General features: G+C 29.5%; 1 protein-coding gene across 3 annotated transcripts; it reads right to left on the bottom strand.

Annotated features, from left to right (window-relative positions):
• Window positions 1–1,150: 1,150 nt before the first annotated feature.
• Window positions 1,151–5,684, bottom strand: LOC140863782 (protein NPGR2-like). Of its 3 annotated transcripts, XM_073267435.1 has the most exons (8): window positions 5,437–5,684; window positions 5,120–5,309; window positions 4,874–4,910; window positions 4,360–4,649; window positions 3,776–4,028; window positions 2,441–3,654; window positions 2,102–2,255; window positions 1,151–1,901 (listed from the first exon to the last, which is right to left on the bottom strand). In XM_073267435.1, the coding sequence occupies exons 4-8, from the start codon at window positions 4,612–4,614 to the stop codon at window positions 1,579–1,581; spliced, it is 2,199 nt and encodes a 732-aa protein (XP_073123536.1). In that variant the 5' UTR covers window positions 4,615–4,649; window positions 4,874–4,910; window positions 5,120–5,309; window positions 5,437–5,684; the 3' UTR covers window positions 1,151–1,578. The 3 variants fall into 3 exon arrangements, with proteins under 3 accessions (XP_073123536.1, XP_073123534.1, XP_073123535.1); XM_073267433.1 differs by lacking the exon at window positions 4,874–4,910; XM_073267434.1 differs by lacking the exons at window positions 4,874–4,910; window positions 5,120–5,309.
• Window positions 5,685–13,310: the final 7,626 nt, after the last annotated feature.

Genomic DNA, 13,310 nt, shown 5'->3' with positions numbered 1-13,310 from the left:
GGCGATAAAAAAATATGGGATCTATCACATTAACTTGAAAACTCAAATATAATAATAATAATAATAATAATAATAATAATAATAATAATAATAATGTTTTACATAATTTCTTACTATAACTTATTTAAAAACCAATATTATATAAAATGCATCATAATTGTAATTATTATATATAAAAAAATCATTAATTATACAGTCCTATGAAATATTCTCAAATTTTTTTTTTAATATGGATAATCGTTAAATTATTTAATATCTCTTGAATCATTTTGTTTAACTTGGAAAGTCTTCTTTTTGGGCCTTAATTTTATTATAAATTCTCTCAATTTAATTTTAAATTAGACATAATTCAAAATGTATAAATCGAATAAGATCATAAACAAAAAAAAATAATTTACTTATATGTGAGAGGTGCACACTACGAGAAATTAAAGATGAAAATTAAATTTGATAAACCTAGCACGGATTGAAAGAAATAAGTGATTAAATTATGGTTGTACGTGATTGTCGTAGAGATATATTCTCAAATATTTTATTTTTCTTTAATTAACTAAAATTATATGAATATCATTATAATTTATAAAAATAATTGAGTCGTGAGCGATTGGCCGGCTCGCCCCATAAGGGCCGCCCCTGTGTAAGGGGATAGTAACCTCCTACAAGGGTCAATCAACCCATTTGTTTCTAGTTTGGTCGGAAGCAGTCAATTGAGAACATTGTGTACATCAAACAAAAAAATTTACTAGACATAGTTGCGTATGTTCCATTTCTTTTTATCGTCTTAATTATATTATTTGACAAACTATGAATTGTAAGATATCAACATCGTGATGAAGATAATATTAAACCTCATTTAGTTTTCTTTCACTCTCGAACTAAAAGGTTATTACTTTATTGATTTTGTACAAAAACTCTTATGAAACGATATTATAAGTCAAACTTAGGGAGTAGCATGTTGTTTTCTGAGTTCTGATTGTGGTCTACTCCATCTCAACTCGATTTGCTTAGTATTTGAATTCAGTTCTCCTGATAGACATAGGTCTGGCTTTAGATTTTGTCAAAGGAAAGATGAAAATTGAAAAGCTTGAATGATTCAAAGACTCCCAGCGTGTCAAAACATCAGAGGACTCCTAGCAGAGTATTGGGTAAAGAGTGTACTGAGATTTTCATACATGACCAAGTAGCAAATTCACAACAAAATTTACATACGTAATGTCACATATATAACATCAGTTACTAGAGGGATAGTCCATGTATTTGGAGTGTCCAAAAACGCGACTGTCCCAGCTAATCCAACAACGTTTCAACTATCACATGGATTCTTATGGAAGTATCACTTTTACTCAGAAATCTTCTAGTGTCTCCACACACGAGGGAGACTCACTCAAGGCATACAGAAGAACAATCATCGGTGACAGATTCCTTTTATCTAACAAATGACTTTTTACACATGCCTTTTGATCCAGATTTAACTAATGTTTTCTGTTATATGCTAATTTTCATAATCAAAGTCACCACGGTCAGGGGAAAATCACAACATCCTATGCACGCGGGTTTAAATCGAAAGGAAAATATGCATCACACGTCCCTGAAAGGTTCGACTGGCTCGGATTCTTGAAGCAGGGCTGCAGCCTCAAAACACTCGGCTGCTTCCAACACTAATGCCTTGCTCCCAGTCTTGTAAAGCACGCCAAGATTGTACCATGCGGTAGCATTGGTTCTTTCAAGGCGCAATGCATCGGTCAGAAAGCTTTTAACTATTGGCTGTGATTGCTCATTGAGTCGTCTGAGAATCATGGCTGTAGATATCAAGCTTGGGACGTGATTAGGTTCAATATCTAGCGCCTTCTCAAAAAACTTTAGAGCTTCCTTATGTAGATCTTTTGCTTCATAGAGTAAACCTGCGAAAAGAATTGGAAAACCGTTGAAAATTCATATCTATGGCTGCATCGATAATAAAACATCAAGGAGATCTGAGGGTGAATTGATGATATGATCATAAAAGAAATCTATAGGATCATAGGATGACTCCAAGACAACTACTAGAGTTTGAACAGGTTATTCTAATGAGAACATTGAAGGTTTGTGAATCCAGATCTACCTGTGGAATGTAATCTTGAAGCCGAATGTGGATTGATCTCTTCAGATTTTGAAAGGCATATTTCGGCATCCTGCCACCGTGATAAGCTGGTGTACACATTTGCTAGATCATGCCATATTTCTACTTCTAAACTTCTATTGTTTGTCCTCTTGGCCTACAGACACAAAAAAAGGTCATGAATATACAGAAGATGAACATGAAACCGAATACCAATCACATTTACGAAACGTGATTTTGCATTGGATTTCTTAACCACAGATTTTACTTTTCAACAAAATATATTAAGAAAAACATTCAGAACTTTGAATTCAATGAATCCTCGCAAACAAGAAGTCATACCTTCATAAGCTTTTTATGGACTCCAAAACTCTTCCTCTGGACTTGAAGAACAGCAAGGAGTTTTGTATATGTTTCAATTGCATCCCTTAAACGGTCCTGTGCAATCTGAAGTTTGGCCTTAGTACGCAGCAGTTCTCCTTGATCCCATTTCCCTGCTTCATTTAAAGCTGTATCAATAATGTTTTCTGCATCAACATATCTCTTCTGAGCAGATAAAATTCGAGCGAAAAGAATCCATCCCTTTACACTAGAACCAGCCTCCAGTTTCAATAGCCGCTTCGCATAATAAAGAGCAACATCTAACTTTCTCTGCTCAGCATTTTCTAGACAAAGAGAGAATACAATGCAGGTGTTTTTCTCATTAGTCATTCTTTGAGCTGTTCCAAATGCTTCAAGTGCTTCGGATTGCTTCGATATTCTTTTGGAATCAGACAATACGCCTCTAGATTGTGATGAGAGACAGAGACCTCGAAAATAGTTTGCAAAACCAGCCCGTTGAAGACAGTTTCCTAATTTAGTAAGAAATTTGTAAGTATACCCTATCCCCTCCTCAAGGCAATCACAATCCTCTATACAAATCTTCGAAGCCAGCAGTAGCTCAAACCCTACATCATGACTTTCTCTGTTATTCAGAAAATTTCGCAACAAATTCAGAGCAACCATATTTTCACCTTCTGCATGGTAACAAAGAGCTAGAGACGTGTATTTTTCATTTTCATCATTCGTTCCTGGAGGCAACTCTTCGATTTGATGGGCGAGGGACACACATTGGCTGGAGATGGATAATGCAAAACCAAGGTGATCCAAGATTGTTGGGTCCCATCCAACCCTCCCGAGGATAAATTTTCGGAGAATAAGTAACAGGAGGAGAACTGCTTCTTCAATGTTGTTTCTTGGTATGAACGACCCCTCCATTTGGGAGCGAAGATTTGGAGGCATAGCATTGTTACCACTATAAAGAAGAAATACGGCAAAGTTCTTTTCAATTCTTGTTCTGGTCTCTACATCAAGACTCCACTGATGAAGCAAGGCTCTTCTGTAGGCTAAAATTGCTTCTTGAGGGGAACAAGCAAGAATCCATAACTCTGGAAGTAGTTCTACGGCTTTGTTTAAGGTCTCCAACAATTTACAATCAGAAGCAAAATTTTCAGGCACGCCTTCAGGGATTGCAGACTCCAGAGCGTCCAATATCACTTTACATGATTTAGCAGCTTCTGCAAATATCATCGGATTAAGGTTTAGCTGTGAGAGTGGACAAACTGAAACAAATAATTCACATGCTAAACATCAGAACTAAAAATTCTTGTATGAAGTGGAAAAGTTAAAAAAAAGTACCTGCATACCTTCCTAGAGCTTGCAGTGATTTTGCTTTGAGAAATATAGCCTCAACAAGCAAACTAACGGCATGCATAGACATCGGTAGAGCAGCGTCGCTCTGAGAATGACGTCTAGACAGCTCACACCTATGAACTACAGTTATTTTTATTCGAGGAATCACTGCAGCAATATCAATTCCTTCAAAAACACTAAGAGCAGCTTCGATGTTCCCTTTCTGGTACTCTAGTCGCCCCAATAAAGCTCTGGCTTCCTACAAGGTGGAATAATTAACAAAAGTCAAGACATCCATGATGCATAGTTGAGTTTTCCCTACTTTAAAGTCCTAGCAAGCACTTCATTCTATGCACGATTCATAATGCACTTACACAAAATATGAACTTAAAAGGTTTACCAACTTGTAATTAATCTCATTTGACTTTTCGAACAGCAGAGGTGAAAAATACTATCAAGAATCGGGTGTTTCTTATCAAATACGGTCGCATAGGGTTAAATTGCCAACACCATGAAAGTATAAATAGTTACATAGTAATAATTTTCAAGTTCTAGCCACATTTGGCAAAACTAAAGCTACAATAAACTACCTCATAATTAAGAAACCCACTCTCTCGAAGAGATGATTCCGCCTCTTCTATATTGCTGGAGTCGGCTTTCATATCAACATCCCCTGGTCGAGAAGAATACCCGCTCGCTGAAAAGTCCCGAGTTGCAAGGGACTCCGACGAAGGAATGATTTCATCTCCTCTCAATTGCTCTCCAGAGCAAATACATTTCATCATCTTCCTAAATTTCAAACTCAGGCTAGTCTTTTGGTTGTGTAGCCAGTATTTAAAGCTCATCCCGTCTCATCACACTCTGTGATTTCACTGATTTCCTATAAACATATATCAAAAGAAAATTTAAAACTTAAAGAACATACACTAGATTTTTGCACGTAATAGCATAATCACATATTTTGCATCATTTCTGCAAGTAAACTTCGTTCAACTTTCCTTAAAATCCCATTATATGCACATAGAAACAGATATAAGATTGAAAAAAGAAAGCATTTGAATAGCATTCTATAGATTGCCAATGGTCATTAAAAACTTCCCATACCTTTCAACCACTTTCCTTTTACAAGGAAGCAGAAGCCCTGCATCATTCATCGTACATTTACATTTATAATACTTTAAAAAAAAAAAAAAAAAAAAAGAACACCAACCATTAATAAGGAATCAGTTCAAAAAATATATATCACGCATATATGTTACCATTTAATCATAAACACAAAGTTCATAAAATAACTGCAGTAAAGTTCGAACCTTCAAAACAAAATTTAACTTAAAAACCTTCCATCGTTACCTCTTAAATCAGAAATCCCCAACAAAATCTCAAAACCCAATTCAGATCACCAACAATGTTGACCGAGGAAAGCCCCAAGATAAAGGAACTTGGAGTATAAAGACAGTAACTCGAGAAAATTTTGCCAAACACCAAGATAGATTTAGCACCAGACAAGCCGAAGTATAAAGTCAAAGAATGCAAATTTTCACTGTTAAAGTCGAAGAAATACAAGGCCATCGTCAATATCATCATAATGAAAACGAAAACCAACTGTAAAAAATAATTTTATAAGAGGGTTAAAAGAAAAATATCCAAACAATCATTATAAAGGGCACCTTTAAATTGGTGAAAGGCATGTGCCCAGAGCCCACAAGGCGTTAAAGCCATCACCACCCATTATTCTCTACACCAGGAAAAGGGCTAATTCTCGATTTTACAGGCTGAGTGAGATTAACCAAGAATCGAAAACTACTGCCTTTTTTCCTTTATTTTTGTCCTACACCAATCAAAGATTGTAGTTTTTTTTTTTTTTTTGTGCTTTCTTGTGAACAGTGCAAGAGAAGGTTCAAAGTCAGAGAAGTGATCTGGGTCGATCGTTGCATTAAATATCTCCCTAAACCCACCTGCAACTTATTTATAAATACCTACCCAAATAAAACTTCTTGGAGAAATTTTTATTTCTAAATTCCCCAAATACCCTTATCCCCTAAAAAACATGAGAGAGAATTGATATAAAAAACAAAACTAATTATATAAAAATTCAAATAAAAATAAAAGAGCATAAAACATATAACATACATGCTTATATTGATACAGAATCAAGTATGTGTTTAGCAAGTAAACATATACTTTTAAATCATTATTAGAAGAAATACGATAAAGGATTAAAAGTTCGAATATGAGATGGATATCTCATAAACAGAATCAAAAGATGATTTTAGACCACGATTAACTATACGAATGAATGTAGGTAGTGAAAGTGGGACCAAAAATGAAGGATTCGAATATAATAAAGACCAGTATTCTGGATCATATAAAGATGTTAGAGATATTATCAGAGAATTAAAAACATCAGGATTTGTAAAACAAAATATTCTAGATTTAGGATGTGTAACTACTAAGGAAAGAAAATCAAGGATAGATCATTGGGCAAATGAACTATCAGTACAAATTCAATTAACATCGTTATTAGATAAAAGTGAGAACGTTCAAGTATTAACTCATTGAATGATAAAAATGACATTGGTAGGAGCAGTAAGAACTTTGGCCGAAAACCTGGTCATTATTAATCTACCACAAGAAATGACAGGACATCGATATTTCGAACTATTTGTTGATGCCTTGTACCAAGAATTTTTAGGAGTTTCTAATAATGATGCTAATTTAGTAGCCAAAATCATAGAACAAAATAGAGCAATTTTTATTCTAGACAATATCAAACTTTGTAATTTATGTTATTTAGAAGAATTTATTTGTGATTATGAAACAAACTATTATCAATTAATAGACGCTGATAAAAAGGAACATTATAAATTAAGTATTTTTAATAAAATACATAATATACCAATAAACAGTAAAGATGAATTCTTAACTAGCTCTTACGCCAAAACATTAGGAGGAACTATTAAATTCATCAAAGATATAATAACAAAGAAATGTCACGAGGTAACGCTAAATAAAATAATCTCCAAATCCTACAAACAAAACAATAAGATGTGTTGTGATAAATAGAATTCACAGTAAAAGAATATGGTTGCAAAACAAACATCTAAAACGATAGAAACAGAATAAACCAAATAAACCTTATAAATTTTTTAATAGGAAGTTCATTCCTTATAAGAAAAAAAAATTCAAAAAGAATTTCTTCAAAAAATCTTATAGACAAAAATTTTATAAAAAAATTGATAACAAAAAACCACCTTGCCCAAAGGGTAAGGAAAAGAATTACACATGTTGATTGTGCAATGAAAAATGACATTATGCGAATAAATGTTCAAAATAAAACGAAAAAAAAAAACGAAGTTAAACTTCTTGAATAATTATATATTATTGGATTTTATCCAGTAGAAACAAATGAATTTTCATCTGATGATGAAAATATTTATTATTTTGATGAATAAAGTGAATCAGATTTTGAATCCGATTCTACATTTGATAATTCAATAAATAATAATAATTAAAATTAAGACAAGGGCATTTTCGAAACAAATAAAAGAGAAAGTAAAATGAAAGTTATGTTTGAATTAGAGAGTGTTTTCAAAGTTGCCCATTAAAAAATTTGCCGAATCTACTGCTTTGTGTTGAACATTCTTTGTTGGGAATTAAAAATTTTCATTCATAGTTTGCATTAGCAAATTGTTATTTAGAAGAAAAGGAGGGAGAGTTGCGTACTGGGTGAGTCCCACAGTTTGAATATATCTTTAAAATATGCATCGAAATTACAAATAAATTGTCGATTAATTCAAATATTCAATGATGAGGTGTCTTACACAACTCCGACTCAACCGTGATGAATAAAAAAAAAAACTCACGTGACCCTGTCTCGTAAGCTATGGATTAATTTTATGATAAAGATATGAAATTGTCACTGGGAATTTTTTATTTTTTTTCGTATTAGACGAATCATCTTTAGTTATATTTACAATAAAATATAATATTTTGATATAAAAAAGTAATATTTTTATATAAATGATTCAAATAGGAGATTTGTTTTTAAATTAAGCTGTGAGACCGTCTCAAATAAATTTTCGTGTAATTTTACAAGATCTAACTCAATCTATAAAAATTTATTATTTTTTTGCGTCAGAACTATTATTTTTCATCTTGTATATGGATCAAGTCATCTCGATGATAAATTTCGTGAGATCGTTCCGTGATATCATCTCACAAAAAGATTATCGGGTTAGCTTATGCTACACCGAAACTATTTTTCCTCTTATTTTAATATCATGATCATGTATTTTCATCACATATCATGAAAATTGACATATATATTTATGATCTAAGAGCTAACAATTGATCACATCATATGAAGATAAATAAGTTTAGCATATGATAATCCAAGATTACCCATGATGAATTGAATTCATTTATTAAAGTTTTGATACCATATATTCGTTTCACTCGTTGGATAGGATGATAGAGGGAAGTTAACATGTGATATAATTAATGGAAAGTTGATAAATATAAAAAAAATTTATATAGTGTAATTACTTATTATATGGTATTTCAACCTCTATTTATCAATTGAAAGAGAAGATAATTATAAATGAATCACCAACTCAAAAAACATCTCATACTATTTTAATCTTTGACTTTTTAAATCACACGAACTAGAAGTCGTCAATGGGTCATTTCAACATCTCTGGAATACAAAGCAGATGAGGCACGATCAAGTGTCAGGATCTTGAACTCATTTGAATTTAGGTGCGACCCCAAATCGCTTAATAATAGTAAACACCAAGGGTCGATCGACGAGCATGTGTCACGAAATTTATATGAAAAAAAATTATTATTGAAATAACAAGATACATGTGAAATGTGAATAACTAGTTGCCTTATGTTTTGCGAAAATAATTGTTGATATACTAATAATAATAATAATAATAATAATAATAATAGGGTAAATTATGAAGTATGATCATCAATAAGTGATGATATCATATTTTGAAAATAATCAGTTATATGAAAATACATGATACACTAAATAAAATATGTTTGAGAATAAAAACACATAAGCAACTGACAAGGGTGGTAGTAAATAGTAATATATAAAAGATAAACTATTCATGCTCAAAACATAGTTTAATATATAAGTTAAAAGATATTTTATCTTCAATTTTCAATATATATATATATATATATATTATATATATATATGTTTTATCTTTTGAATGTTATCTTAAATTTTTTTTACCAATAATATTTGGGTGCAATAGTTACTCCGATTAGAAAATACATCAATATCTAATGTTTAGTGGTGGTATACAGTAACGAAAATCATATATCGTATACGATACTGAAAATTATGTTATAAGAAAATGTTATATCGATATCGTATCGAAATTATCGTTATACCAAAATTTTCGTTACATCTAAATAACATACCGATTAAATCGAACTTTTGATACGATATCGGTATATATCATTTTATATAAAAAAGCTTATATTTTAAAAAATTTATTGTTATAAACATTATGTATTTTAAAATTTTCATATTGTTTTGGTATATCAGTATATACCAAAATTTTTAAAATTCATATCATATCATATCGAAAAATTCGATATCGTTATCGTTATTGTACTGTAATGAAATCTTCGGTATGCCAAAAATCGATAAATTCAGTATTTTTTTCGTTACGATAACTTCTATATACCGAAAATTCGATATTTTTTCTCACCTCGGTAATGCTTGTATTAGTTTGTGTTACTATTATACACGGGATTCCCTGCAACTGCAAGTCTTGAGACGTCACCGCTCACTAAACATTTAAAAAATTTTAGTTTGACAATAAAATATTTAAAAATTAAAATTTTTTATTATTTTAGAAAAATATAAAATATTTGTTAAATTAATTATTTTAAGAGTGTTTTTTTATCCCGTGAACATACATTTAATCACATAAAAGTTATCCTATTTCATTAATCACATTTTCTTGCTGCATCCTAAATCCACTTATTATAAAATTATGTTATAAGAAAATGTTATATCGATATCGTATCAAATTATCGTTATACCAAAAGTTTCGTTACATCTAAATAACATACCGATTAAATCGAATTTTTGATACGGTATCGGTATATATTATTTTATATAAAAAAAGCTTATATTTTTAAAAAATTATTGTTATAAACATTATGTATTTTAAAATTTTCATATTGTTTTGGTATATCAGTATATACCAAAATTTTTAAAATTCATATCATATCGTACCGAAAAATTCGGTATCGTTATCGTTATTGTACTGTAATGAAATCTTCGGTATGCCAAAAATCGGTGAATTCAGTATTTTTTTCGTTACGATAAATTCGATATACCGAAAATTCGATATTTTTTCTCATTTCGGTAATGCTTGTATTAGTTTGTGTTACTATTATACACTGGATTCCCTGCAACTGCAAGTCTTGAGATGTCACCGCTCACTAAACATTAAAAAATTTCAGTATGACAATAAAATATTTAAAAATTAATTTTTTTTATTATTTTAGAAAAATATAAAATATTTGTTAAAATAATTATTTTAAGAGTGTTTTTTATCCCGTGAACATACATTTAATCACATAAAAGTTATCCTATTTCATTAATACATGCATCATATATATTATTTGAAATAATATATAATTTATCATACATAAATATTTATAAAACTAAGTGATATTCATTGTTTTTAATAATTAAATAATATTTAAGATATTGAATAATCAAAAAAATTTACAGTGTAAATAAAACAATAATAACATTAATTTTAATAAAAAAAATAAATACTTTAAAATCATATTTTATTAAAATTTTCTAATAGCCACCGTGACTCGGCTTTTGTTCTCAATAGCCACCGTGACTCGTGTTTCGCCGCTGCTCCACTATATCGAGTTTCTTTTATTTTAAGTATGAAATATCACAGTGTTATTATAAAAATATATATAGTTAATATATAATTTTTATTATGTATTTTATTTTTAAAAAATTTATTGAATTCGCACCCGATCACGTGTTAAAAATCTTGACCATGTCAATACTTTTGTAGTTTAAAATAGTATAATTATAGTGTTATCACTAAATATAAATATATATATACTTTTGGTAAAATGAAATTCCGCTCATCCTAGATATATATATGCAAAAAATTTTAATTTAAGAATATATGAAAAAGTTCGTGTTCCAAGCAGTGCTATACCGGGCCTCCCTTGAACGATAGTAGCTAAATTTAATTTTTTTTGGCAAAAAAAAATAATAAAATAAAAAAAAAACAGAAAACAAAATTAAATATAATTATAATTTCGCACAAAATGCCCTCCAAAAATCTCGAAACGTCAAATCAACGCGTTGGATGATGTCCACGTACCGAAATTACATGGACCCGATGAGCTATATCATGCACAGCTCCCTTTTTAAAAAATATACTAGTATATTTGCAAACACGATGTATGTGACGAATTTTTTTTTATATTTAATTTCAATAAAAAAAATTAATAAATTTATAGCAATAAAAATAATTTTTTGTTAAGAATTGTCATCCTAAGTAGTTAAAACACCATATTTTTTTATTAAGTATTTCCTATTTCATTAGTTTTTTTTCAAATAATTTGGAATTTGAAAATAGATAAATAAAATGATTGTATTATATATTAAATAGGAATAATTAAATAAGAATAAAAAAAATGAAGATAGTGGAGAGAAGAAGTTTTAGTGTGTGTGTGTGTGTTTTTTTCAATATATTTTAATATTTTGGCATAACAAGAGACCAACTAAAGGTCGCTTGCATAATAATAGTAATAGATATGTATATTCAATATTGTGTACATGAACAAAGTAAAATATTACAAATTTATTTTGATACACACACGAACTTTGATTTTTTATTTAAGAAACTATAAGAAATTTATAATTATAATTTAATTAATGACTAATATAGTACGTTTTATTATTGGAAAAAAACCAGTAAATTGTTTAATAGTGGTTAAAACGTGTAAATTAATTTCACCTTTATTTTTTTCTTTAACATTTCAGATTATGATAAAAAAAATTAACAAACTACAAAAACCTTGGGAAAAAAATTCGTGACTTTCATTTTCTTTGTGCATGCAAAGAAAACACAAGATATACGTAGTTTAGATATTTTCGCTCCGTCAATGTAATGTTTTACTTTATGTATTATTTCATCTTTCGTCCCATATGTGTTATGTCTAAATGAATTACAATATAATATATGTCGATCTGAACTACAATTATATAATTTTCAAAAACATATAATTATATAAGAATTTAATAAATATCTGAATGATCTCATTGGGCTATTCATGAAATATGACACCACCATTGCGGATCATAGATGTACCACATATTTTGATTCGAGACATGGGCCTAATCTACACATGTCACAATCTTATGTAAATTATGTGTCATTTTAGATATTTTTTAAAAATATTTTTCAAACAAAATATTTTTTATATTTATTTATGACGCTAAAATTGTACTTTGTATCGTTTCTTTTTATAATTATAAACGAGTGATTTCTAAAGCTATTTCGTAAAGGATATAACTTGTATTTTGTGGTAACTTTCAAATGATTCTTATTTTGTAATTACTATTACCATGCTTTATCAGGTTAATTAAAGAGATGCTAATTTTGGAATAGTATTTCAATTATGAGTAATACTCTTGTGAGACGGTCTCACAAATGAGACGAGTCAATCCTACCCATATTTATAATAATAAGTAATACTTTTGGCATAAAATATAATACTTTTAATGGATAACCCATATAAGAAACCCGTCTCAAGAAAATGACCCTTGAGACCGTCTCATATGAGTTTTTGCCTTCAATTATATATCCAATTGTTTATAACTGAACATGAGGATAATCTTTAATGTTGATATTGTTAATGTGACAAAACATAAATAGTTGGATCAATCGTTATGACAATGATATCTATAGGATGTGTTGAACTCAACCATTACATGGGAAATAACATTCTTGATGTAGTCATAGTTATTATATTCGGTGGACCTCATCAATGCGTCTATATATATATAACATATCATTTTTCCCAAAATAGAAGTAATTTTTTGTCTAATTTTGAAAATCTTTTCCAAGTCATATGAACTAAAACCTAATTTTTTAACCCGATTTTTTTATAATTTTATTTTATTTCATTAATGCATCGTCATCGCGTTTTAGTACTTGTGTATCTATCCATCTATATGCAATTTATTAAAGTTAATTTTTTTTAAATAACTTTGATATGTGGTAAAACTTTTCTTCTCCAACACATTCTCATATCATCCAATTACAAACACTACTTTTTTTTTATATTTTATTTTGTTTTCTGTAACCTCAGTATAAAAAAATAATAACTTTCATATAAATATTTTTTTAAAAATTTCATTCTCTGATTATTTTACGCAACACACATCATATATATATATATCTCATTATCCGCTAATATTAAATTATTAATCTCTTGTACGAGAACGACACCACAAACATGA

The sequence above is a fragment of the Henckelia pumila genome, chromosome 4, assembly GCF_033568475.1.
Source record: "Henckelia pumila isolate YLH828 chromosome 4, ASM3356847v2, whole genome shotgun sequence".
Taxonomy (NCBI): domain Eukaryota; kingdom Viridiplantae; phylum Streptophyta; class Magnoliopsida; order Lamiales; family Gesneriaceae; genus Henckelia; species Henckelia pumila.
This window is presented reverse-complemented; position numbering and strand designations above follow the sequence as displayed.